The sequence below is a fragment of the Acanthopagrus latus genome, chromosome 5 (assembly GCF_904848185.1).
Source record: "Acanthopagrus latus isolate v.2019 chromosome 5, fAcaLat1.1, whole genome shotgun sequence".
NCBI lineage: Eukaryota > Metazoa > Chordata > Actinopteri > Spariformes > Sparidae > Acanthopagrus > Acanthopagrus latus.
The window spans coordinates 15,655,537-15,683,166 of NC_051043.1; the positions used below are offsets into that span (position 1 = coordinate 15,655,537).

The window sequence follows — 27,630 nt, forward strand, 5'->3', positions numbered from 1 at the left end:
GTTTATTGTCAGTCAATTAAATCCACAGTCTCTTATTGTGTGGAGTAAAGTGAGCTATAGTGCTTTAGTGCTTAGTTAAAGGGGTGTCTTATTTTGAAGTACAAGCCACAGACTGGTCCCAGTCTGTTTTTCTTTTTCTAACTTCACACAGGGCTGGTGGTGCTGCTGCGGTGGAGACAGCCCCTCTCTCTCTCTCTCTCTCTCTCTCTCTCTCTCTCTCTCTCTCTCTCTCTCTCTCTCTCTCTCTCTCTCTCTCCAGTCATTTGAATAGTTGGTTGACCAGTCCTGCTGCGGTAGACGACAGGACCGGTGACAAACCCCGCCATGTAAATCGGTGTGATTTTTAGGTGTAATACTGTCAATGAATGATGTAACTCATTCATTGACGATGTTGTGTTGCGTTCAAGAGTAACACTGTAAACACATCACTGACGTCAGTGTTCTGTCCATACACATTATCTCTGTGCATTCCCTAATTTTTTAATTTCTCTGAAGAAAATAAACCAGACTGTAATAACTTAACTCCCAGGATTGACCCAACAGACCTTAAAATAACAGTGTTGTGTTACTTTTGATTCATAAATGTAAATTAATGTGACATTTTTGGTAAATTAATGCAGCTGATCCAATTTTAATATCGTAAGAGTGATCTATATTCTACAGTCTGATTGAACACATTTAAATGTAATACGTCTTTGTATATATTTTTCACTCTTTCAATAACAAGTGCTGTGTGGTTTACTACAACAGTTACCTTACACATGGCTATACCATCACCACCAACAATAACAACAAAATCAAGAAAAAATAGCTTTAGTAATGGCATCAGACCAGGATCTAAACTCTGATAAACTCTCTTGCTTAATGTCAGTGGTAATGGTAATTAATGCGTAACACTTGGGTTTTTGTTTTGTGTTGTTGTTGCTGTTGTTGTTGTTGTTGTTGTTGTTGTTGTTGTTGTTGTTGTTGTTGTTGTTTTACATTTATTCTGCTTTTTCACTGGTGGTCTCAGGAATTGTGCAGGGGCCCCATCTTTGAAAAAATGCCTTTTTGGATGCCCCCATGCTGGATAAAAACTTAGTGTCGGATGCTTGGTAGGTAAGTTAAACAAGTGTCATATAAATATAGATAGATGTGTCTGTCTGTGAGAGCGAGAAGGACAGACACTACAATCCATCAACCCGGTGTATATAACATGAGAATATTTTGCCTTAGTGTCCGCCAGGGGATGTAGCTCAGTGGTAGAGCGCATGCTTTGCATGTATGAGGCCCCGGGTTCAATCCCCGGCATCTCCACTCCTTTTTGCGGTAGTTGAAACGTGTATTTGATTGATATTTTAATATTATTAACTTCTTTATATTTTGACGTTGTTCTTGTCCTCCATACATGTACAGAGATACAGAGGAGACATGACAATAGAATAAGGCAGCGATAATGTGGAGACCAAAGTGTCCTCGTGTCTTCGTATTTGTGTCCGCTGAGATCACCTGAGAGCTTGTTGTTCTCAACTATCCACAAACAAAAACAAACGGTTTTCCTTTGATAAGTTTATATGTTGGCGGGTGCAGATTTTCATCAGAATCTAAACATCCTGTCTGTGTCGGTGCAGACCAGTTCGTAATAAACAAGTATGATATCTGCAGTGAAATACCACGACTGCCAGATGGATTTAATTCAGCTACATGTGTCTTGCTTTCAAAACCAATTATCTTAATCAGGGAACGGAGCTGTTTCCACTTTAATCTTTGTTTTGCTACATAACCGTGGTCCCGAGAACAAGCAACTGGGATTAACTGTGAATAATCTTAAATCACTTTGAGGTGTCTGTGGTTATTTCTACAACAGTTTTCACACAGCGCGTCTGCTGAGCGTAAATCTGGCGCGCAGTGCGCATAGCTCTGGTTAGAGAGCGCAGATGGAGCTGATACTCTGCCTTCAGATGGATGTAGTGACCAGTGGAAAGGAAAAGCCTTCAGTATATAATAGAATTGTCTTAGATGACAGAGAGGATCTTGCCTTGCTCCATCAAGGCTGGCTGAGTTGTAAAGAAGTATTTATGTACAACAATGATGATGTATAGACAGCATACAGCCTCTCAAACTTGTGGATGATGTCATTGTCCCCCCCACCCCACCATATTACCTACATTTGATAATGAAGGACTTTGCTATTGTACATCATTTTGTATGCCATCATGCTGCTGCCGCAAATTCTACCTGAGCTGACAGCAGTCAGTCATGTCGGGACACTGAGGATGAAAACCATATAGACGACACCGTATGTTTATCCTTGAAATCTTCTATATTGACCATATTTAAAAATACTATTTTTTTTTGATAATCTACTCCTCAGTTAGTGACTATAATAGTTTAAGCCCTGATAGAATCAGCCTTTCATCTGAAATCATGTTTGGCAAAGAAATGCAAATATCTTATCCTAAATAAAATAACATTAAGTCGTCTAACGTGTCGCTGGCAGTCATGGTGATGATGGTGACTCCTAAAAAAGGCACAGTTTTAATTGCATCCTTCACCTGAGCGCAGACAGGAGCGCAACTCTTCACAAGTCAAACTCATCACCTGTGAAACCTGCAATAATAAAATTCAAGTCTGTATTTGGTGGTAAACAGCAATTATTTATTGAAACAAAATTAAAAAGAATAAGTACCAGATCTATTGCATTATTGTAACATTTTGTTTCCATGGGGGGGAGGGGGAGGTTACTCTACTGTTTTCTCTCTTGTAGGATGAAGTGAACACAAATATACAAGGAACATTCAGCTATCACAGATTGCACACCAGATACTGTAGTAATGCAGTCTAATACAAGACCACCAAAATAATTCAGGATTTCTCTTTTTTTTTCCTTCTTCTTCTTCCATTAGTCCTTAATTTTTTTTTTTCTCCATAAAGAGTACAAAAGTCCACCCAGAGTTGGGGACACAATCTCCGGCTCTGTACACAAACCTGTCGGTCGGGGACAACTCATTAGACAGTCTCCAAAAAAAAAAAAAAAAAAAAAAACCCAAAAAGGAATTTAAAAAATTAACAAAAAAACAATATAATGCCAAGAACATGTACAATGCACTGACACAGAAAGTCAGCTGTGTTAATAGACATGCGACAAGTAACAAAACTTGCTGAAATCGCAATAATCATTAAAAAAAAAATCTAAAACCAGTTATAATTGCATAAATACTTTGTACAGTTCATTTATCCGCTGTGAGATGCACCTCTCTGTTAAAATGACAACGCAAAAACTGCATTCAATAAAAACCTGTGATTCCTCTTGACTTTTTCGTTTTTTGTACACGTGAAGGTGCAAAAGAACTCTTGATTGATAGAAGCCGATTCGGCCTTTTCAGCTAGGTGGCATGATTGCACGCTAAATTACAGTACATAAATGCAGAATGATATAAGACGGACAATGACAAGAGTGCATATTATTATTATTACAATATCAGGGAGCTGTGGGGGTGAATAATAAAGAACTTTCTGAAAAGCATTTCCTTTGTTTTTGTTTGTTTGAGACTCGTGGTAAACCAAAAGAATAGTTCTCTCTGGGAAAGACAGAAAGCAGCACTTGAATGCACAGTCGTTACCCACAGTTCTCTGAACAAAACAACATGATTACATGTGTGAAGAGAGAGGAGGGAAGTGACATGTGAAAGAAATGACACATACATATAAACAAAAAAAAAAAATCCTTAATGTCCAACCATGAAACTCAGTAGCAGCAGCAGCCATCTTATAGTAAGAATAGGGTGTTTGTGGTGCTGAATCATTGACTATTATACTATGTTCACAACAAGAAAAATTAGACATTTCCAAATGTCATATTTGTCCAAAAGAAGACATCTGTTTTTCTGACTAAATAACAATGATGTTTAGATGTCTAATCATGTTGTTCTCTTCTGGCACAAATTAAACCTCATAGATGTATGCGCAGGCGATTCCTTTATATCTTTGACCTGTTTGTGACCTGCATTTAGAATAAACCCTTTTTTTTTCATGACCCTCAATTAACTTAAAGTGTCTTTAGCCAACAAATTAGGACTAAAGAACCCATTCGCTATACAAACAATTTCAGGAAGTGAGTCATTTTACTTTAAAATTGGCAATATGTAAAAATAAAGAAATTTTTAAAAAAGTGGTTATTATGAGGAAGTCTATATAATGCTTTACAGAGGTATCTACTGAAGTTAGCATGCTAGCCCCGACTGGTCCTGGTCCAAATCTCCTGTGCTAGCTGTATAAACATTGACCTTTGTCCCCAAGCTCTCACTCCATACTGCTAGCCGTACAGCTAACTGAGCTAACGGCAGCAAGAGTTAGCAGCAGTCTGCGTTTACTCTGTTGATTTGCTTCCCCCTGTTGGTCTGAATAGGAATTAAAAGGTTGGCCAATTCTTACATATTGCACTTTTTAATTTGCTAAAATAATGACATACGCTCATAAAGCATAAAAAGGGGATCAGTTCTGCCTTACTGCCTCAATGTATCAGACTTTTTAGAATAAACACCCAAAGATATTTAAGAATTCTGAGCTGGGATTATTTACATCTTGTCTAACAATTTCTTTCTACGCTGAACAAAGAGTTTGAAAGATGCACAGCTGCTGCTCCTGCAGTTTAACAACTCCTTTAAGGACTGAGGATAAAGTGTGTGGAGTGCAACATTTACTCATCTGCTGTAATAATGCCACAGGGTCAGACTGAAGTCTGTGAACATCAACTCTGAATAGACACCAACGAGAAAATAAAAACCACGGCACATACTAAGAGTCCCTTTTTCTGTGTGCATTCAACAAGCCGCTACAGTAACTGAATAAAGCTACATGAAGGAGACATGATGGAAAATAAACTGTGGAGCAACATTACACATTTGCTTTAAACCTAATTCATAATTTTTCAAAAATGAACCCATAATGTTTTTTGATCTCTTGACAAAAAAAAAAAAAACACGAAAGAGAAAAAAAAGTGATAGGAGTGATATGATTTAAAAAGAGATAAAAATCTGAAATGATAATGTGTCCAGTCTTCAGACAGCAGCAACAACAATCTCCAAATGGGAATTCATATAAAGGACAGAATAGTTAAAAAAAAAAAAAAAAAAAATCATAATTGATAACATCAAAACTTGGCAAAAAAAGGTAAAGAAAATCTGATAATAAATCTCTCTCTGATGCTGATGGCTTGACACTGTGGGCAACACATCAAATGAATCACATTTTATGTAAACAACGACAACAACAGCAAAAAAAATGAAAATGATCAGGAACTTAAAAAGAAAATAAGTAATTTTGCATAACTAGACCCACTAGCAAAATCAACCCACAGACATTAATTATTGACATTCATATCCCTTCCTCTGCTCTGTGTAATTCCTCTGGACTTGCTGTGACTCGTGACGCAGACTACACACAATTGATTTTGTTTTGTTTTTTTTTAAAGCCAGGAGTGGTTAGTCACAATGCTATATTACAGGCAATTAGTTTGTATTTTTTCTCATTGACCTTTGTTTTTAATGTCCTCTGTTTGTTCCTCGTAGAGTTAAAAAGGCCATGATAAGTATTTACAATATAAACAAGTTTGTTACGTCTTGCGGTGGCGGGTGATTGATTCAAGCGTGCCGCGTCAGAGTTGTTTTTGCTTCTTTTTTCCTCCTCCAGGTGTTGAGTGCAGGTGGTAAGAGTGGTGACTGAGTGTTTTTTTTTTGTTTGTTTTTTTTTCATTTTCTTTCCATCTGTTATCCTTGCTTTTTCCCCAGGCCACCTCCTTCGCTGAGCTTTACTGCTGTCGTGAAGAAACAGCCGACATTCCCTCCTGTTACAGCATTGTCAGTGTGTTACAGTACATGTGGTTACTGGACATACGAGAGGATAGGGGGGGGTTTCGAGGGATATGTGGGAGGTGTTTAGGGAAAAACGAGGCAGATGGAGATATGAAGTACTCCTTAGTTTGGAGTCCTCGGGAGGAGGTGCGTCTTTTATCGGCAGCGGGTGAAGATGGAGCTCAGTTTTTGGTGCCGTCCTCAGCGCTTCGCTCATGTTGAAGGTTGTAGTAACAGTTCTGACAAACCCGCACCGGTGACGAGATCTTCAGCCTTTTGATCTCTGATTGGAAGCGACTGCACCTGCAAAACAAGGTCAGGGTGTGGAAATTGTATAAAATGCTAGGCAGTGAGGTCGGGTTCTCACAGAGGAAAAGTAAAAAGTGATGATCTAAAAATGGAAGGAAAATACTACAGTGGAAAATACTACCTTTTCATTTATTTAAATCACTCTGTCCTCCAGAACAAAAACCCAGACAAAGAAAACAATAAAAATGTGAAAAGCATCCTATCATAACATTGTAACCAAATAAATATTACATACTTTGATGTGACAAATGGCTTATATTATGCTTTATCATCAAAAATAATAAACTAGTCTTCAGTCAGTTAAATAAATGAACTGGCCAAGCATTTCTGGATTAGCTGAAAAGAACAACGTAATAGACAGGAGGAATGCCTAGAGATCGATAAACCTATACCTACCCATAAATAGATACATGTGGGCATTATGTGCGTAACAATGGAAACATATGTTATAATGCTAATTATGTGACCCAATGGAAATGTGTCAAAATAACAGAGGACCCAGGATTGAGCCTTGGGGAACACCAAAGTTAAAAGGTGTTGAGGAAGAGGTGAAACTGTCTCAGTGACAAACCATTAAGGAGCCGTACCCGGCTTCAATTCCTGTAATATTTCACTCAAGGAGAAGTCTGAGTTCAAGGAATTGGAGAAATTACATACAGGCAAGTGTTTAATTTACTTACTTTTGGCAGAAGAGCTGCCCGCAGTTCCTGCAGTGGTGGCGTCGCTCTGTAAGGGAGAAGCGAACTGTGCAGCCAGAGCAGCTGTCAACCACCTCGTCCTTTACCCAGTGGTCTGCTGCAGAGCGGCCCGGCTGGTCGCTGACCGACCAGCTGAAGACTCGACCACGACCATCGCCCACCAGGATCTTACTGTGGTCCCTATAGAGAAGAAGCACAGGACAGAGACAGATAAGAGAGAGAACAGGAGGGGAAATAATTTGCCATGCCTTTATTTTCGAATAAAGTTGAATAGTATGATGACAGTTTGTTCCATGCAGTAATGAGAATCTTTTCAGGTGCATCAAATAAGTTCTAAATATAGAAATTAAACCACAAAAGTGTCTGCTGCCACACACACAGCTCTCTTACTTGGAGATGGCGAGGGATGTGATCTCAGCTGGGTGAGCGTTGTCCTTGCGATCAAACGCCGTGTGCATGGTGAGTTTGCTCCGGAAGACCAGCTGGCGCTCCCATCTGTAGCCTGTGACACACAGTAACAAACACTTTCTTTCACAAGTTCTTTTTAAGTGCTTTATTAACTGGCTTTTAAACTGAAAAACCCACCTGTCCTGAGCTGGTTATACGTCCGAGCGTCCATGGAGGAGGGCTGGAGAGGCTGTGGCACTGAGCTGTGCCCTGGATGAGCCGGATGTGGATGAGGGTGAAGGTGAGGGCCCTTAGCTTGGCCCTCTGAGTAGTTGACGAACACAAAGCCATCCTTCTCGTCAATGCTAAGGGTGTCCGACCAGCGGTGAGAGTCGTCTGAGCTGCTGTCCATCGACCACGAGGCTCCCGCTCGGGCTGAAGGACCTTAGAGGTATTTTGAAGACAGGAATGTAGGTGTTATGTGTTTAAAGCTGCATCTTCAATTTAAAAAAAAGTTATAGTTTCAGCAAAATTACAAGTCTATAGCTATTTTCTATGTTTTTTTTTTTAAAAGAAAGTTTGACTTCTTTCCCAGGCTGCAATAAGGACACTGTACTGCTATCAGCGCTTGCGTTTGTTTCTACAAGAGCAGCTAAAATGGCTGAACAGTATAAAACCAAACTGTAAATGTAAGCGGAGCTGTGTATTAAGTACCTCTGGGTCTGTGCACAGTGCTTCCCGGCTGGCTGCCTCCACCTGTTGAGGGGTTGCGTGGTGCTTTGGGCTCCTGGCTCAGACTGGGCTCATCTCCGTCTGAGTCGCTGCTGTCGTCCTCACCGTTGTGACTCTCGCCACCCTCTGTGAGACCGAGACAATTTCACAAAAAATTTTGTAACTTTTACTCGGTCCAGCAGCTCAAATCAATGTTTTTTCCCCATTAGGACTCACCAATCTTTTCCTCCGGACAGAGGTCAGGCACATCTGGCTCTACTGGCTCTGGGGCAGGGGTTTCTGGGACTTGGAGGAACTCCATTCTCCAAAACTACAAGAGATGTCAAAGGTTTAACTATGCATGGTTTAGTTCAATTAAGTGACAGCACAGAAGATTAGTAGTGACAAAAAAATACTTTAGCTCCTTTACAATGGCAGATTTTCTCTTTAATTTGGAGGGATAACAACAAAAAAATATGTAGTGCTCTTCATAACTTATAATTATTGTTTTTCTTATATTATTACACATGCACTGACAAATAGTTGGACAACAGTCCTTACAAGTAAATACTTCTGTCGGCAGTGGATCACACAACATTAAAAAAAAACAATAATTCAAAAAAGTATGCACAATATGGTATTGTAAATATCATAGTTGATATTCTACTAGACGAAAGTGGGCGTGGTTACCCTGACAACGCCGTCTGAGTGTCCTGTGACGATGACGTTCTGCGTGTCCCACTCGTTCATCTCCGACACGCAGCAGCACAGGATCTGCTGACTGCGTCCCGTGAAGGTGTTGGCACTGGCAATAGGGCTGCCATTAATGCTCCACACGTGAATGTATGTGCCTGCGCAGGACACGATATCCCCCTATACACACACACACACACACACACACACACACACAATGTATGTTGCATCACGCTGTGCTAAATTTTCCTTTCTATGATTTTTCTTCCATAGCTCATATTTCTTGTCCTGAACTAAAAGAAATTTAAGCTCCGACGTACTGTCAGTTCGTTGATGCACAGAGCAGAGACGGGCGCTCGGTGTCCCCTGAGCTGCGTGACGAAGGAAAGCTTGTTGAGATCCCAGATGATGCAGGTTCGATCCCGTGAGCCGCTGACAACAATGTGGTAAGCTGACGATGCCGTCAGACATGTTACTGCGTCCGTGTGGCCCAGTAATGACTACATAGAAACAGCACAGACAGAAGCATTAGATGGATTCGACAGTTTTCAATAGTTAGACACATTAGTTTGGATGCTTTCAGCTGTCAAGGGCTCATGTCATTAGCCAGAAGGCCCTGCAGATTACTTTGTCTCTGTTAATGACAAAACACTTTGTTACTGAGCTCACTTTTTTAATATATTCCAGCACTTACACGTTTGACTCCTAAGAATCAGGTTCTATGTTTTAAGCGCCACAGCACCCTGTTGTATGTTTCTGGAAAAGGTTGTATGTGTATTTTTACCTGTTTGAGTGTAAGTGACTTGGCCCTCTCCTTGGAGGTTCCTGTCTCCCACACACAGATGGCGGTGCTGGTGCCACCGGTGATAACCAGCTTCGGGTTTGGACATATGGCACAGAGGATCTGACCCCACTCCGACAGACATTCGTATACAACCAATGCCTGAGAAGGAGATTGAAGATTAAGATTGAAGATTGGATTGCTGGGGGTGCAGAGGTGTGGAAATTAAGATGGAGGAATTTGTCTGTATCTTGACAACCAACAAGTTCACCCTGATCAACACCCATGCAACTGGCTACATTATAAGTCCTTCAAAGCTTTGAGCTGATTTACAGCTCAATATTGTGTAAGACAATAATAACAATAATAGAATAACAACATAAAAAACTGGAACCAACAACCCTTGAGCTGCTCTTATACCAAAAATGTAAGATCCTGTACAAGGACTGCTCTGCTAATCATTCTGCTGAGAGGCATTTATATTTCATCCTTCAGGGTCCAAATTTTATTCTCTCATCTAAAATGCTCATGTAACAGAGTTCTATAGACAACAGTACAGCATCAGATGCAGAACAACTGCATTAGAGACTCCTGTAATGGCTGCTGCTGTAAAAACTGATAGGTCAGAATGAAAATTGCATCATCATTTCAGCACCAGCAGGGGGAAACATTGTCTTTGATAATTTGTTTATATTCACATGTCAGCAGTATATCTTTCAATTAAGCAGTAGTGTTGAGCTACATTCAAACACATCTGGAGAATAAAATACGTATTCAATAAAGTGTAGATCTCTGCAAGACTGTGGCAGTTGTGTTAACTGTTACCAACCTTGTCAGATTCATAGTTCGCAAGACGGCAGCTGAGGTCAGCGTAGCCCCAGGCGAAGGTCTTGCTCCAGGTGGGGGGAACCAGAACTTTGTTTTCCTCCACAGCAAGTATGCCCTTGTCCGTGCACACTATCTGTCCCACAGGCTCCTTCAGCTCTAGATCAAGTAATGTAAAGAAGTATGTGAGTGGTGCTGAATCTAAAGGGGTTCATGCTCCTTAGGGAGTAACAGATAGTGCTCATGTAATGGGTAATGGACAGAGTGTGGTACTGTCAGGGTTTTGGTCCCACCTGGTTTTTGGGTGGAAAAGCTGACAGGGGTGCCCAAACATATTCAATACAGTATGTAACGTAAATGCACTCTAATTTTGCAAATGGTTTGTTGGGGCTTAACTTGTATTATACACAGTAGATTAAACTGAAAAGACAAGGTGTGAGAGTTTGTGTGTTTGGGATCGGTTATGTGTGTGCATGTACCCTTGACAGGTGCTAGAGAAGGTCTGAGATTGTCCAGATGATGGAAGAAGATCTTGTCGCTATTGGAGCTCGGAGGAACGCTCACTACGTCACCGTTGGCTTTGCTGCGTACCCTTTTTGGAGGATGGGGCTTCTTGAACAGCTGAAACACACACACACATCAACAGTAAGCTGATAAATGATAGTAAATTATGGCTGTGATAGGTACGAAAAAAAAAAAACTCTATGCTAGCAGCCCTGTGAGACTGTGATCTGCTAAATAAAAAACTATTGGTGAATAGAAGGAAAACAGAAAAACAATTTGCAAGAAAAGTTTGTATTAGCATTAAGCTACCAACAGCATGTCAGCTGCTGCCAATGGAGTTAGAAACATAGCTGCCCCTGAAAAAGCAGTATTACTCCTAGCAGTATTATATTTTAGTACAAGCTGTACATGTACAAGCTATTAGTGGTAGTAGTCATTGCATTAATTCAGCCTAAACTAGTTTTATGATACAAGCATGTGGTAGTAATGAAAGTTGCAGTGGTAATAGCACTTGCACTTTGACAGTATCACAACTGATACAGCAGCAGTATCTGACCTGTTTGGGGATTTGTCCGAAGTTGTTGATGAAACCAATGGTGGCCGTCTCCTTGAGTGGGTCGTTGATGTTGTAGATGTCCACCTGACCCTCGTAAAACAGGTGATGGAAAACATTGACTGCCTCCACGGCCGGCGGGCCCTGCTGCTTGTATCCAAAAATCAGGTCGATCCATTCGTGGAGGTGGGCCGACACATAGTCGCACTCCAAAGCCTGCAGCCGGGCAGGAAGACAAGACTGAGGTTAATACTGTACATTCGCACAGAAACTTGGATCAATCTGACTGACATAGGTTCATTTCTTACCTCTCTGTGGACTCTGATGAACTCCCTGGGATCGCCCTTGGCCCAAGGTGGCAGGATGACATCACCCAGCTTGGTGCCATTCTGCTTGGCGCCTGGGACATCAAACAGAGGGCAGATAGAACATTAATATTCATGCACTCAATTATCTTGGTCAGTCTGACTTTGACTTTCATGATGCTTTCCAAAACTGACCCAGGTCGAAGTTGTTGGAGTTTAGCATGAACTCGGGCAGGTAGAAAAACTCTGGGATGAGCTCCTTGACGTCGGCCATGTTGTGTTTGGATGCAGAGAGCCAGGCTTCACGCACACTGTGGAACATCCTGTCAGCCAGGTCAAAATGACCTCCCTGGTAATCACAATGACACAGGCAGACGGTTTGAAAAACATGAAATAATCACTTTTTGGAAGAGCTAAAAAGATGATCATCTCTCTTTCATGTCAGGCCTTAAAATCTGCAGAAAGCAGAAGAATCACAACTTCTGGAAAAAAAAGGGTAAATTAATCTGTCTTCAAATATAAAACTGTATTTCCAAATGTAATAAACCATTTTTCACACTATCGGCTCAATGTCAGAGTAACATTTAAAATCTTCAGTCTTACTCATACTGTCAGCGAAAATGGGGATGACAAGTAGAACATGCTAGGAGAGTTCAGATCAAACCTGAAGTCTGAGGAAAATCTGTGTGAAGGGCTCCATCCGGACCAAATAAGAGGCTACGATCATGGCTGATGAGTAGTGGGTGCCGTAGTGGTATGCTGGGGTTTCACCTGGTAGGAAAGTGCAGGTTGGACAAGTCAAATGAGAAATGTGCCTCATTCCTTTAAACTTTACTCTGGTTGTTGCAAGGTTTGAAGTGTTCATTTTCCATATTTGTAAAACAACCATAGTAACACTCGTAGTTTGATACAGGCTTCATGTATTCATTTCAAAATTTGGCATATTGGAGAAGGATTACAGAATTAGCATACAAACGTTAAAAGAGATACCTGGTAAGCTGGATCTTTTTTTCTTCACGTCTTTTATTTAACTTGAATTAAGATAATTAAAAGTTATCTCCATGACTCAGTCCTGTTTGATGCAGTTTGTTGATTCATCAGATCTTACCGTTGGGGTCCTCCCAGTCCTTGTACCTCTTCTTGTACTGCGTCAGTCTGTCATCCGTCTGTGCGCCCATAGGCTTGGCCAGGTTACGGAATGTCTTTGGATTGTTCAGGTCTAGTTCCTGTTTAAATAAACCAACACACACATCACCACCATTACCAAAACAGGGTTGATGAGGGAACAGGTGTACCCTTTGTTAACACTTAATTGTTTTAACACTCACCTCTGAGTCGAAGTCGGCCAAGATCCAGGGGAAGACGGGATACTGCATCAGGTCGTTGTACGATCGACCTGCTAACGTGTTCAGATGCATCAGGTACTGGAAATTACTGATCTCCCCTCGCTGGAAAAAAGATGGTTCACACATGAGCGAGGCTTATGATAGCTCAGATTATGACACTTCTTCACTTTGTGTTGCTCAACTGAACAGGAAGCTTTGACCAATTAGCCTTCTTACCTCCCATCTCTGAGTCACTGACTTTTCACCGACAAGTGTGCTGAGGAGCCCAGATCTGACAAACACCAAGACAGAGAGCAATTTTAGTTAAAGCAGCATGTGGGCAGTGAAAAGCATCCTTTAGTCACCAAGCAGTTATTGCATGTGATACAATCTTATATTCTGTGCACATCTTTTTCTTTATTTTATTTCTAGGTCATTCATCTGAATAATTAATACAGAAGCCAATACGCGTTATTTGAGAAATCTATTTAACACAAAGATCAAACACAAGTTGAATCAGAAAATTTATGCAGCCAACAGCGAATATGGTTGTGTGCTGAATGTAACATAGATGAGGTCTTACCCCTGTTCAACGCTTGTGTTGGGTCTCTGGCCTGAAACCGACTCTGAGCTGTCAGCCAGCGAAGGCACCACGGCCAAGAACCTGCAGGGATGTCATTATATTATTAAAACATATATTCAGAAGTTCTTTTACTTCGCATATAAACCAGTGTAACCTGAAAGAAATGACAATACTAGCATTACAGTGATCTACTCAAAGCTTTTGAGAGGCTTATGATCTCGTCTCTGAGGGTTTTTTTATGATATCATGTTGTAATAACCTTTGTGAAATCCCTCATTTAGGCAGGCACCCTGGATCCCAACTACCAGTTACTCAAGAATTGTATTAATATGAAAGTGCACTGGCTTTAAGTAAATTGTACTAAATATCGTCTCGTCTTTTCTGAGGGTTGAGAAAGGAACAAAACCCTTTTTCTCACATATTTTTGTAAACAATTCTTTCTTTTACTGAAACGTAAGAGCAGCAGCAGCTCAGCAGCATGCAGGTCAAGCTCTTTGTTTCCGTTTGTATTGAGTACCTTTGGTAAACTTTGTTGCGGACTCCTTTCTGGAAGGCTAACAAATAGTTTCTCCCATCTGCAGAGAAGACTTCCACTGCCATGGGCTGAAAGATGATGACACACAGGACATTTAATAATCAATGTGATGAGTTACACATCAGAAAGGTAAACACTGTGGTGTGTTGAAACCCAAATATTTTAAGCTACTCAGTACAAAGTTCTTCTAAATATCTGTCTGTGTTTCTCTGCAATCTTACCTGCAGCAGGTAGCGTCTCTTGTGCACCTCCTTGATGTCTTCATAGGCAAAGATGCTGCAGGTTCTCTTCAGTTGGCTCTGTCCTTGTCTCGCTCCTCTGGGGATGATTGCCTCATGTAAACTGGACACGGACAACAGACAGTGAAGCACTTATGAAATCAGATTTATATGAAATTCTACAGATTAAGCACTTGTATCTACAGAGGCTTAAGTTCACGTCATAAACAATTACAGCTTTCCTAAAGGACCTCATCTATCAGCAAAGAGAGCTGCAATGAAGCGCTTCCGCTTCCTATTAAAATGTCTTTCTCAAAACTACACAGTGGATCTTAAAGTGTCTCTACATGTCTTTAATCTGATTAAAATACTAAAATAAAAAATTAAAAAAATGAATTACACTGTAGTAGCTCATAAATGAAAATGAAATATATTTATACATGTTTTTTCTTAATTGAGCAAAAAGCATGTTTTGATTGTAAAGGTTTGTCTGGGTGCTGATGAGAGTACAAGGGCAAAACACCTGAGGGGAACAAAGTGAAATCAAAGAAGCACCTGTGTGTCTCAAAGGAAAAGACTGAGAGAATTCCCTCAAAAAATAAATACGTAACATCTCTGCTGAGTTCTACGACGCATGCTCCATCAGCAGCATTACATCATTCCAGCTGCAGAAACTCGCACTGCAGCGTCCAGAGGGAATGATGTCATCTCTTATTCAGGGAGGGACAATACAAAAACCGTGTCATCATGTATTGAGGATTAATTATGTGGCCGTGGTGTGTTTCTCCAGATTCTCCTACAGGAGCCCATACCCTGATATAAAGTGACCAACACAGAAGTCTGAACCTACTTTGGGGGCAGCGTGTCGATGTCCCTGATCTCCCTGGAGACGGTCATGGTGTAGCCATCGATGACATAGAAGTGCTCTTTCCCAAACAGCAGCAGACCTTCGCTGGTGTCCAGACCCTGCACCCTGGCACAGCGGTACATGTGTTGAATCTGGAACAGTGAATGCATGAAACAAGTGAGCGTTAATTACCTAAAGTCTGGAGAAAGCGATGCTCTAACAAAAAAAAGTCACACTTGAATTCCTCCAAACATCTGTGAGGAATAAATAAAGAGTAAGGGAGAGCTCTGAGCAAAGGATTTAATCCCTCCGTGCAGCAGTTGAGCTGCTCAGCGGCAGACCATGGCAGGACTTGATTAGAGGGTTAATGTGCCGAGTTACTTTTTATGTGATTAAGACAATACAGGATAGAAACATCACCCAGAAATTTAACTTAAGTGATGAGGCCTATTTTGTCAAAATTAGATGTGTAATTCATTAAACATCATGTGTCACCACTTGTTAAATCTGGATACTGCGTTGGAAACGTTGCCCTGTTCATTCAAAAGAGAGCTGGCACATGGAACCAAAAAAGCCCTCCGCCGACTTCTAAGGATGAATGGATCAAAAATGTCAATTCACAAGCTTGTGATGCTTAAATTTTTTTTAAAATTTCAAAAAATGTCGGCAATGTCAGTGTCACAATGGCAACTTATGGATGAAAGTCTTTTTGGGTGTGCACCAAATGATGTTGTAATTACACAGTTTGGCCACTATGTTAAATTGGCATCAAAGCTCTGCACCATTCCTGTGAGCTTGGTATCATTTTCAAATTTCAATATGCATATATATGTATCCGACACTGGAAACTGATTTTAGCCTCTAGCACTTATGAAAATAGACTGAGACAGAGTGATGGAAACTGTGCCATTGTTATATAATTGTAACTGTCCAGTCTTATGGTCTTGTGTCCCTCCCTGACCTTCTCTCCCTCCTCCAGGAGGCGCAGCAGGGAAGTGTTGTCGGTCCTCTGCTCCTCCTCAGGGCCTCCTGACTCCAACAGCTGCTCCTGAAGCTGCTCCTGACTGTCCTCATCTGCCCCGTCCGCTGTGGACCGAGACCTCTTCAGAGGAGCCTTCACCAGGCCTGCAGAGCAGAGCAACATATTAGAGAGGGCTTTCAGGTAAAGAAACACTACCAAGAAGAGGAGTTAAGAGCAAAAACAAACACAAGTTGTGCTTTCCAAACCAGCTTTTGAATTTAGACACCATAGCGTGTCCTCCAAGGTATTGTCTGTACCTTTGACCCTAGCGATAGTGTCCTCTCCGTGCTCGGGCTCATGCTGTGTGGTCTCTCCCTCTGTGGTGTGCTCTACAGAGTGCTGGTACATGCCAGGGTTTCCAGACAGCAATCGCATGTAATACTCCTTACTGTCGTAGCTGATGGCTCGCCGGTAACGGAGAGGCTTCTGCAGGGATGCCAAAAAAAGACAAGTCGGTGAAGTCTTCGAGAAGCAGTCGTTGTTAAGAGGGTTATAAGGTTTTGCTTATGTTTCAATGCAAATGACCAAATAAAAGCATTATAGGAGGTTTTGTAGTTACTATAACTGCACAGAAGCTAAGGCAGACATTTTTTGAAGGTTGCGCATTCAAATCAGAAGCCGGTCCAATCAATGTTGATCATAATAAGGATAGGATAGGGACATATCGATTTGTGATGAATCACTAAGGAAATACCAGTACTGTGCAGTTAATAACAGACACATTTTATGCATTTCATTTTCTAGTATATTTAATACTGGATAAAATACAATTTGAAAGTCACTGCAAAACAGCACATACACATATTTACATGCACATTTTCACCGATGTATTGATACAACCAAACACATTTAAAAATACCCAGAAATCCCCTGTTCCATGAATTTATTAAAATATCAACTTTACAACACCTTTCTACCTGCAAGCACACGTCACACAGGGTGCACTTTAAACAAAGATCAAAGAGATTTTCACACCAAATATAAGATAAGGCTTCAAATCATGTCCAAGCCCCTGTTTTGCTCTGGAAGCATGTTTGTTTTCGATCATGCGGACACACCAGGCATCAAAGGTACCTGGGCACGAACAAGAACCCCAGCCAGGGCTGAGGATACCAGGGGCACCAGAGGGGGCGGAGAAGGCTAGAGAATTGAAAAGGATGGAGGTTGAGGTTGTCTGAATGTCAAATTAAGAACGCTGCTGCAAATTAGCAGATACAGAGGCCAGGGGCAATGCCATCTGGCAGCATGATTCTGCATTTGACACATTTCTTTGTATGCCAAACATATATTTTCATTCTTGGTAACTATTAACACAGCCATCTAGAAAACTAGTATTGAATTTTTTTTTCTTTTTCTTTCTCTCTTTTTTTTTTTAAATAATCTGAATCTGGGGGGTGATTCTACAAGAATTTGAGGTGGCATCAATGACCAAGACAAGCAAAGGGTTTGTAATGGTTTATATCTATGGGCACAAGTTGGCACAAGTGTATGACTTTGTCAGACACCCTGCAGCTTTGCCCAAAACATGTTTGAATTATGTATTATTATGCAGACTGGGGGACTTTGGCACAATGGAAATTTCTCCCCAGAGGGGTTCTGAAGAATCCTTCCATGAAGCGTTCATCAAATTTTACCAAGCAAGTTTGTACAATGTGATCAATCCATGGTCACGGGGCCAGAGAAACATAACTACGTATTCTTCAATCATTTGGTTGATTGTATTGTTTCTGATATGGACATTTCATCTTAAATAAATAAAAATGTAAAAATGCAAAATTGAGTTTCCATGTGTTGGCTTTTCAGGGGCAGACATAAATAAAACCCAATGCCTGTGAGCTATCTCTTGCATCTTCCTGACCAAATAAATCATTGTGGAGGGAAGAGAGGCACCCGTTGGCAAACAGAGAGGAGGGATTATTTGCAGAACAAACAAAGCTAAATGTGTCTCGGTGGTGCCAGGAAAAGAGAGCCACCGGCTGCTGGTGTCACTTCCTCACATGACATCGATGAGCTCGTCCAAGAGCTGAGCTATTCTTACAAGTTCACTGCTCTGGAGTTATGGTGGAGGTAATTCAAGAATATGAATTTCTCCACATGATTTGTAAGCGTTTCTACTACATTTCTACTGTGAAATGTAATATTTTCTGTATATTAGTACTTGTGGCAGTTTATCAATGACTTTACATATAATACTTTCCTGTTTTAAAGACCTAATATTTAATAAATGTATTAAAGTGTCTAAAACTGACAAGATCTTTGTTATTTACAGCCTGAAGAAAGTAGTCATAGAGGGAAATACTATTCAAATGAGGCCCTTGTGTTAGTTAAAGGTGCTGTATTACCTGTGCAGAGTTGGTGTTCGGCTCCATCTCTGGGATGTATGGGTAGTGGATATAGAACATGTCATTGCGGACCATCTTCTTCCTCATCCGGCACGGCCCCTCTGTCATCTCCAGCACAAACTTATCTAGGTGGGAGCCGATGGGCGGGCCCCAGAGGCCCCGTTCACGCAGAAGCTCGTACTCGATGGAAGCCCACTCCTCGGTCACATACTTGAGGGCGTTCTGCTGCCTCTGGGGGACAGAGGGATGGGTGAGGTGTGAGCAGTGAGTCACTTTAAAATGTTGTTATAAATCATACACGCTGTCACAACTGTTACACCAGCCTGTGAACATGTACCTTTGCTTCTTTTTTTTATTTTTTATTTATAGTTTATTGTACTGCAGCAACATCCCAACAGCACTGTTAGATAACTGTCTGTTGTTTTGTCCTGCAGCTCGTTTCTGAGTATGCTGCTTATATATCATATCCAACAAACTAGCTAGAATTCTTGCAACCACAGTGTTTGTAATGATGGTACCTCTTGATATTCTTTGTACTGCATGGCCACCAGGTCTCGAACAACAGCGATATGTGTGAACATCCACTGGAAAGTCTCCTGTTGATCAGAAATAGCAGATTGCAATGAAAGCTGATTACCACATAGTTTAATCTTCTACAGTCATACAGTAGAGTGTCATTTGTGTGCACCTGTGCGGAAAGGCTGTTCTTGTTCAGGCTGTTCTCCTTCTTGTTGCGGCGGACACCTGTCAGTTTGGAAAGGCCGAAGCCGCTGCTGACTCTGGACAGTTTAGACTGAGTCGCCGGTGCCACTGCCTCACCACGGCTGATGCACTTCTTCTCATACACTGAAGAGCAGAGCAGACAGCAGAGAAAGAAAACGAACCAGTCACATTTTCAGGTAAGATGCTGACAAATGAAAAGTATAATTTTGTGAATGCTTCAAGGTTCAGTATGTTAGAATTAGCCACCTGTTGGACTCAAAACAAATATGAATCAGCAGATCAAAGTAACCACTAACTGCTGCTAGCTGTGCAGCTAGCAGTCCTGACTGGTAACTCAAAGCCCAGAAGAAGTGTTGGTATCTACACTACTGGCACAGGATATTTGAGGATTAGATATTGGTCTCCAGCACGATAAAACGAAGGAGATTGAAATGTGTTTTGGTGCTTAAGGCACTGGGAAATGACATTTAAAAAATAAGGAGAAAAATAATCCAATGAACAGGCTGTCTTATCGTCCCTATAATAAAGGAAAGACTTCTTCTTTCATCAGTTTTTCTCATCTCTCTCTTCTAACAATATCTGGTTACATGCCAAGGTGTCTGGTTCAGCAGACTGAGTCAAAACTTTGGCAGGTGGCTGGTCGTAATCAACAAAAGTACAACACTCAGAGAAGCGGCAATAATAGGCCCTGTTGGCAGGACACCAGACTAAAGTATTTCCTTTGCAAAAAAACATGAGGAGCTTCCAAACACTTGATCTAGTTATGTAAATCCAACACAGACGGAGTTCAGGAAATGTTCAGCTAGTGCACAGCACGTCTGGGTGGGGATATCTCAGTATGTGTATGTTTCCCAGTGTCGCTCACCCAGGTGGGTCTGCCAGCTCTTCAGGGCCGGCTCCTCCAGGGCGGGGCGGGCAGTCGCAATGTCCACGTGGCCTCTGTCGTTGCAGGGCAGGGACACTTTAAATATGTCCTCCAGCATCTGACGCTTGCTGTGCATCAGCTCTGTCCACACTCGGTTCACAGCCTTTAGCAGCAGCTGCCGGCCTGCAGAGTGAAACAACAGTGTTTAGTCATGCAAAATAAAATTTGTTTTCCATTACATATAAATTGAAATGAGCCCATTCAATTTACGTAAAACGGAAAAATCCTCAACACACATGCAAACAGTTAACAGGGTTAAAATACTTTCATGACGCACACATAAACACATAACAGTCTCTCACCCTCGCTGACGTCGTGGCTGTGCGTAGTGTCGGCGTCGTTCTCTGAGGGCATCATGACATGCCAGGTTGTCATCCGGGCCTCCGCCTCCAAACCGAAGCCCTCCACACTGCTGCAGAGACAGACACATAGCGACTTAGGACCAACCTCTCAGAGACCTGAAGGGAGGCATCACAGGGAGAGTCGGATTGTTTGGCTTCCCTGCAGCAGATAAGTCTGCTCTCTGCTGTTGTACAGTGTGTCGTGTAAAAGCATATTGTGTTCCCAGTGTGGTAGGAAACTCAGTGTGTCCCCCACCTGCTGCAGTTTTGGAACATATCAGGACTTCTGGCGGGACACGTGCACAAAAAAAGAGACTTGCCACAATTGCACTCAGCAGCACACAGCACAGCCTGAGTCGCAGGAGATAAAAAACTCAGGTGTGAGACTCTGTGGTAAACCACTTTTTCATTCCACAAGCAATCCGGAGCGGCAGAGCTGCTCCGGAATAATCACACTGAGTTAAACGGATGGAGATGAAGAACCACTTAGTACCACTATGAAACGAAATACAATAAAAATATGTTACAGAAGACAAAATAATGATCACATTTTCAATCATGACACTCCCATCCAGACCAACTAACCTAACCTAAACTGCTGTAAGCTAGGTTAACTACTAAAATTCCTTAGAAATTGAAAGACTGGATAACAATAAAAATGCTTTATTAGTGCGTGACGATCTCATTTCGTACACGCTGTTTCACTCAGTGTCCTTTAGTGCTATGTGATTTGTGCCTTTGTCAGAAACATGTTTGCACAGCCGTCATCTCATCCTCCACACCATACAGAAGCAATGTGATGAGTCTAATATGAATCATGCATGCTTCACACAATGTAATGTAACACTTTCACAGATTTTCATCTGACAGAACAAACGAGGATGAGAATTTTTAAAAGCTGTCACGTTGTTCGTTTACTGCTACATGCTGGAGTGGCCACTAACTGCTGCTAACGGTAGCGTTTGTTAGCTAGTTACCTCAGCTAGATGTGCAGCTCGCAACACATACTGGGAGCTCAGGGACCAGGGGAGTGTTAACATCACTAACAGAGTTTTTGGACCAGGGCAGGTCAGGGCTACCTTGTTAGCATGCTAATTTAAGTATATATCTCTGCAAAACAACATTTAGACATCATAAAGACAAAACTAGTATTTTGTCACATTCTGACAATAGTTTAAATCAATTCAAATTTTTGCATGTTGCCCCTATGATCACTGTTTTAGTGGCTTTATGTGAGCAGACTGTAACACTTTGCTGTCTCATTCAGTTGCCTATACAAGCCTTAAGATTTGTTTGAGTTGTTTAGTGCTGCTGGACTATGGGTTTCTTTGTGAAGTACTCGAGTCAGACTTTCCATGACAGTTCAAAGGATGTGACACTATTTATATTCTCCAGTTCCTCTCCGGTAACAGAGCAACATTGGCTAACATTAGTTTATAAAAAGAGTTCACTAATATACACCACCAGCTGGCTTCCAGCTCAATACAGAAGTTCCACAGAGCTCCTTTTGAGACTGCAGCTTTAATCCCCAAATCAATCCACGGTAATTAAAGTACTTAAAAACCCAGGTGAAACTGTATTTTTAAATAGGAACAAAATACAATACTATGAAGTCATTAGGAGCTGGTTGACAAAGACATGAACATGTGGAATGACAGAATCGATCACCTTTGAGATATGACATAAAATGAATTTCTTCTAGTGGTGATTTGCAGGTGTAAATCACAATAACAATACTGTCAAAGCATAATAGTGTGATTTGCTACTGTCAAAGCAAGTGTCCCAGCATGACCTACGACCAAGCTGCAAAATCAATTAAAAACATGCATTCCCATTACATACCATCAAACCACTCAGATCATCTTACCTTCCGCTATGCAGGCAGATGAAGCAGTGAGCCAAGCAGGCCACAAAGTCCTGGTCGTGGTTTCCCGGGCCAAGCACCAGGTTGCGGTTGACGGTCAAGACCCGCAGGGCGTCAAGCAGGGCCACCTGCTGAGCTACCGTCTTGTGGGGTCGACAGAGCTGGTAGAGCACCGTCCGGTTCAGACAGTGGTAAATGGTGTCGAGGGAAAGACCCTGAGAACGCCTCTTTGACTGGAGAAGGAGAGGGAGGAAAACAAACAGGTGAAGGAGGTTAGAATGAAAGTATTTTCATCTCAGTAAGTGCTAAATACGAGAAGGGTGGAAAATACAGCTGAAGAAACAGGATTTGATGTTGTGTAGCTGTTACACTGCTGTGCTCTGGATATGAATAAAGCTGCTATTGAAATACATCAGCAGAGAGATTTGTTTGAGCAACTCCGACTGAAGTGGATTAAGTAGTTAGAGGGTTGTGAATGTGGCTTTGTGTTTCTTCTGTTGTTGTGTTAGTGTCTGGGCAGAGAACTGCTCAAGGACTTCAACTGGGATTTCATTTTTGAAAATAAAACAAGCTTCTTTTCAACAAGACTTGAACAAGCAAACTGAAGTAAAGCTTCTAGTTGTAAAGATGTATTTAGAGTCAATGTCTTACTGCCTTTATATTATATCATGTAACTGTAGGGGGGTAGTGCAGTAACTACTTGCTTTGAAGACATTCAAATTTTCCTTGATATCACATTCATTTGGCTGAATAGTCTGCCTGAGACAACAGGATAAAACAAACAAAAATGTTAAAAAATAGTTTCTGAGCAGCATATCTTCCAAGCACATGCTGTATGAGCATGAGTATTTATATTTCAAGTCAAGTGAATGAAATCAAAAGTAAATACATTCTTATTCATCATATATGCCTCAGCATGAAATCACTAATCACACTGGGATAGTTCCAAGGTGCATTATGGTTGGAGAAATTAATTTCCGGGGATAATCTCCTAATCTTCTCGCCTGGACTGCAGCGTGTGTGTTGAGGGCGTTGCATAAAAAGTAGAACACAAAGTCCACACACATGACTTCACTCGAAAAGTCTCTCCTCTCAAGATCATGTTTTTTTTTAAAACTGGGGGTTGAAACATAAACGGTAAATTATTTATGAAACCATATCTTTTTGAATCAGAAAAAAAGGGCAAATAATCTTTTTTTCCACTTTCTTCCAATAACATTTTTTTTAATAACTTCACATGCAGCAGACACCACATACACAACATATACTATATACACTCCTCATACACACCTGTCAGTCAATTTGCAAGGCAGTAAGGCACTAACAGCCATATCTAATTTATATGCCTTCATGGGCTAACATGAGTAAACGAGGCCTGCAGTCTGGATGCTGCTTATCTAATATAATCCTGAGTGTGCTCACTGGTTACATTAACTCGAAAAAGACTCACAGAAGGACCGTTTCATTTCTCCATCCAGTGCGGCAAGCACACAGACGCCGTCTGTTTGCCTCAGGCTGCTTTGGAGAAAAGTGTCCGGCCTGATAATGCAGTCTGTTTACAAAAAGTGGGGAACAGCAAAATGCTGGTGCTTCTTTCTGGGTGTGATAAATTTGAGTGCTATAATTTAACTCTGGAGCGCAGCCAGACATTTCTATTGTAAATGTAGGCAGCCCTTTTAAAGTCTAAATGCCTCCAGCAAGATTCTGCAGGTACAGGAAGGGAAAGTGTACACTGTCTGATAGACGAAGGAAAATCCAATTTACTTCCAGTGAAAATGAAGTGCTTCAGTGCATAATTCCAAATAGTCTTCAGCAAGGATTTAAGGAGTGACCATTAATAACTTAAAGGGGTTTTGGAGAAGACATTCAAACTCAGAATTGTAATATTTACAATATTTATGAGGTAATAGTATAAACTCAAATATTTATTATTTTAATAACTGAATAAACAAGCTGTTCAGTAAATATTATGAAATTGTGTTGTCCTTTGAAGTCAGAAGAGATTTTGTTGATTTAGTTTTAGGCAAAAAAATCTGTAAACAAAGATCTTTCTCTTCTGCTTAAGTGAAAGCCTTGTTTATGTGAAAAAAATTTTTCCCCAAAACTACATGGAGCACATTTAACACTGCATTTACAGTTTACAATCAATGATAACTAGTTGACACTGACTTAAAAAAATGTTTACACACAATAACTGTGCAATGATTCTAACTATGACCTACCATCTGAAAATCTCCCTTGTCCACCTGTTTCAACATGATGTAGAACTGTCTTAGTGCCATATATCCTTATTAGTGAAATATAAATGTTATTTCAATGATAAATGTAGTAATTTATTAAGGCAGTTTGGTTTATACCTGTCCTATGAGCTGCACAATGAAGTCCACCACCATCTTGGAGTCCTTGTTGAACATGCCCTGCCAAAGCTTGTCCACCACCCTCTGGGTGAAGTAGAAGACATTGTTGACCAGGATCTGGTAACTGCCACCACTGCTGAGGGGCAGAGAGGCATCTTCCCCTGCAGGGAGAGAAGCGGCAAGACAGACATGATTACATATTATTAACATTATTATTATTATTATTATTATTATTGGGTTAGATTTTTCATCTTACAAAAGAATCATATTACTAAAAAACTGTAAATGTTACTCTACTGGATACTAAGCAATTCTTCTTTTTATTCTCAGTTTTTTATTAGTATGTTTATATGCATATAATGTCTATTGTTACAGACAATGTAAATCAAGTTAAAACAGAGGTTACCAGCTTGGACAATTTTAGAGGTGATGTCAGAAGTGATCAAAGGACAAAAACATATCAAACATATATTTTGTATGTTGTTATATAATTAAAAAATCATAAGTAGCTCACTTAAAAAACAGCCACACACTGGAGACTAAATATAGCACGTGCAGCCATGGTAAATGCTGAAGATTATTGCAGTACTCTCAGCTTCAGACTGTGATTTGCTGACTCATGATGCAACCATCCGAGCACCTGAGAGAGCCAACTAAGATTATCAGTCTGGGCTGTCCTGCAGCATGCTTGTCAGGTCCATTTTCTGCCTAATCATCAGCTATTCTTTTTTTCAAATAGCCACTTTGGCAGGTCGTGTGCCACTAAAGTCAGATGAAACATCAGTGAGCAGCACAAAGAATTTATTTAGAGGTTTATGTTCATCCTAAAACTATCGACTACTAGAAAATATTGAAGCTGGCAGATAAACTGAACAAACTGCCACTGGCTGGCTCTGTATCAGGTTAAGGAGTTTGTTCTGACCGAGAAGGACATCAGCGGCTAGAAGGTGCTCCATGACACCGTCCAGGATGTTGGACTGAAACTCCTTCTGCTGAGTTCTGGTGGAGCGCTCTGGGGAGGCCTTGTAACACAAAACACACACATTGACGAGTTAGGATGGGCATATATGTTTGTCGGTTTGCTATTAGTTAAATCAGTGAGCTACCATATTGACTAGTATTCTCAGCAAAAGAAATATGGGTTGTTATCAGTTAATTAAGGTGCTACATGTGTTGATTTAGTCCATTCTTTAAATTCATTGTCTCCTCACCTCCAGCAGCAGGTCGATGATGGGTGTCTGCTTGCTGGCCGGGGTCATGCAGAGGTTGTCCATGATGAGGACCCTCATGAAATCAAAGACGTACTTTTTGGCTGGATGGTTGGTCAGGGACGTTTTGGAGCCCACGTTACAGTACTCTGACTGGCTGCGGTTCATACCGGAGTCTCCAGCGAAGGCCTTGAACTCCTCAGTGGGAGAGCCTGCCTCATCATCCAAATCACTGACCTGGAATGGAAAAACAGATGGAGTGAGACAATATATCAATAGTTTTAATGTTTAATTAAGCAAGTAACGAGCACATTCTATCAAAAAAAAACAAAAACAAAAAACAAACAAACATGCAAGCAGTTAACTTGGAGACATTTCTTTGTTCTCCAGTTGAACAGTGCAGCCTTGTTTCCTCGTGTTCTTTCCCCTGACATCTTTTATTAACACACAGCTTCATTCAGTGGCTTGGCAATCTGTAGTTATCTTATTGTAAACGTTCTGAAAACACCTTTTCTTCTTAGAAAAACTGTCGTGTCTTGCCCTGCAATAGTTTACAGTGATCACACTGCTCTTGACTGCAAATGAGACTCCAAAAGGGCAATATGTTTCAGTTTACTGCCCCATAGAAGAGAATCACAACATATTTTCAGAGGGCTGATAGGTTTAGTGATCAATACCTCGAATTACTTGTTGAGGTAATGAGATTTTCTTTTGTTCCTAAACCCAATTCCAGCCCTAGAACAAAAACTCCTCAAGAGATTTGTGCAGAAGGTGACAGTTGCTTTATTTCTTTGGAGTCTCCAGTAAAGGTCAAAGATTTCTTACTGTTTCTTCACCTGAGTTAGAATTTAATTTGGCTTCAATTCATTAAAAGAGAAAATGTAGAGCCTTACCATCTCAGAGTACGGCCTGATGTTGAAAGGGAAGACGGCTGCTGCCAGGGCACAGAGGAACTCAGGACTGTGCCACATTGGTGACAGGTCAGGCACATTGTGGTAAAGATATCTGAAGAACTGCATCAGGGTGACTGGGTATTCTCTGAGCCAGGAGCCCTCCTCCTCTGACTGCCACGGCTGGGAAGACACAAACCAGAAGACACATCTAGAAGCAGTGGAGATGCTGGGTTTCTGTTTAAATCTCAGGCTGGTTTGGGGGATCTAAGCAAAGTGGAAGTCGTCAAGCAGCAGCCTGCGCCATCAGTGAGGCAGTTAGTTCCCAGGAGGTCAAGTGAAGCTTGTCAGCAACCAGCAGCGGCTCACTGAGAGACTCTCTGGGTGTGATTGTGTGGTTTCCAGCCATGTATATTGGATAAATGGAGCTTAAGAAGACACCTTGAACAAACCCAGGCAGCAACTGCAGGGAAGTCTTACATAAAGAAGCACTTCAAAAAGACATGAACACCAGCAATCTCTCACGTTTTCCTCGACATAAGCTCTCAGTGAGTGGGTCTTAAAAAGTAATCTGATTTTAGGGAAAAGATATTGGATTTACTTAGTCCAATTATGTGTAAAGAGGCTCCTCTTAAGCCTTAAATATGTGATTGGAATAATGATCATGAGGGCATTATGTTCTCAAGAAATTAAAGGTCATTTTTCTGCATATGATTTGTTTAAGAAAAAAAATATTTAATGTAAAAAACAAGATTTATAGATTTTGGGAAAAAACAAAATGTTAGAATATTTTAGATTTTTCACATTTATTGATCTTATTGGTCATATTAAATTACTGATATCTGTCTGCCATG

General features: G+C 41.0%; 1 protein-coding gene and 1 non-coding gene across 6 annotated transcripts in view; one reads left to right on the forward strand and one right to left on the reverse strand.

Moving 5' to 3' along the window:
• Window positions 1-1,224: 1,224 nt before the first annotated feature.
• trnaa-ugc lies at window positions 1,225-1,296 on the forward strand. The gene has a single exon. It is a non-coding gene; the product is annotated as a tRNA-Ala (tRNA).
• A 1,319-nt stretch (window positions 1,297-2,615) lies between these two features.
• Window positions 2,616-27,630, reverse strand: part of wdfy3 (WD repeat and FYVE domain containing 3) — a 92,592-nt gene continuing 67,577 nt past the window's right edge. For all 5 annotated transcript variants that reach the window (XM_037098208.1, XM_037098209.1, XM_037098206.1 and 2 more), the window contains 34 exons: window positions 26,780-26,959; window positions 25,890-26,123; window positions 25,601-25,700; window positions 24,679-24,839; window positions 22,325-22,554; window positions 20,419-20,528; window positions 20,057-20,239; window positions 19,157-19,314; window positions 18,987-19,064; window positions 18,469-18,699; window positions 16,384-16,552; window positions 16,067-16,230; window positions 15,109-15,257; window positions 14,262-14,382; window positions 14,023-14,108; window positions 13,506-13,586; window positions 13,160-13,214; window positions 12,926-13,045; window positions 12,706-12,823; window positions 12,262-12,368; window positions 11,793-11,946; window positions 11,601-11,692; window positions 11,296-11,508; window positions 10,715-10,856; window positions 10,240-10,394; window positions 9,414-9,572; window positions 8,950-9,129; window positions 8,627-8,809; window positions 8,174-8,267; window positions 7,940-8,083; window positions 7,424-7,669; window positions 7,229-7,340; window positions 6,821-7,018; window positions 2,616-6,134 (listed from right to left, as the gene is read on the reverse strand). In XM_037098208.1, the coding sequence (XP_036954103.1) occupies window positions 6,014-6,134; window positions 6,821-7,018; window positions 7,229-7,340; window positions 7,424-7,669; window positions 7,940-8,083; window positions 8,174-8,267; window positions 8,627-8,809; window positions 8,950-9,129; window positions 9,414-9,572; window positions 10,240-10,394; window positions 10,715-10,856; window positions 11,296-11,508; window positions 11,601-11,692; window positions 11,793-11,946; window positions 12,262-12,368; window positions 12,706-12,823; window positions 12,926-13,045; window positions 13,160-13,214; window positions 13,506-13,586; window positions 14,023-14,108; window positions 14,262-14,382; window positions 15,109-15,257; window positions 16,067-16,230; window positions 16,384-16,552; window positions 18,469-18,699; window positions 18,987-19,064; window positions 19,157-19,314; window positions 20,057-20,239; window positions 20,419-20,528; window positions 22,325-22,554; window positions 24,679-24,839; window positions 25,601-25,700; window positions 25,890-26,123; window positions 26,780-26,959 (5,028 nt within the window). In that variant the 3' untranslated portion in view covers window positions 2,616-6,013. The remainder of the gene's footprint in view (window positions 6,135-6,820; window positions 7,019-7,228; window positions 7,341-7,423; window positions 7,670-7,939; window positions 8,084-8,173; window positions 8,268-8,626; window positions 8,810-8,949; window positions 9,130-9,413; window positions 9,573-10,239; window positions 10,395-10,714; window positions 10,857-11,295; window positions 11,509-11,600; window positions 11,693-11,792; window positions 11,947-12,261; window positions 12,369-12,705; window positions 12,824-12,925; window positions 13,046-13,159; window positions 13,215-13,505; window positions 13,587-14,022; window positions 14,109-14,261; window positions 14,383-15,108; window positions 15,258-16,066; window positions 16,231-16,383; window positions 16,553-18,468; window positions 18,700-18,986; window positions 19,065-19,156; window positions 19,315-20,056; window positions 20,240-20,418; window positions 20,529-22,324; window positions 22,555-24,678; window positions 24,840-25,600; window positions 25,701-25,889; window positions 26,124-26,779; window positions 26,960-27,630) is intronic.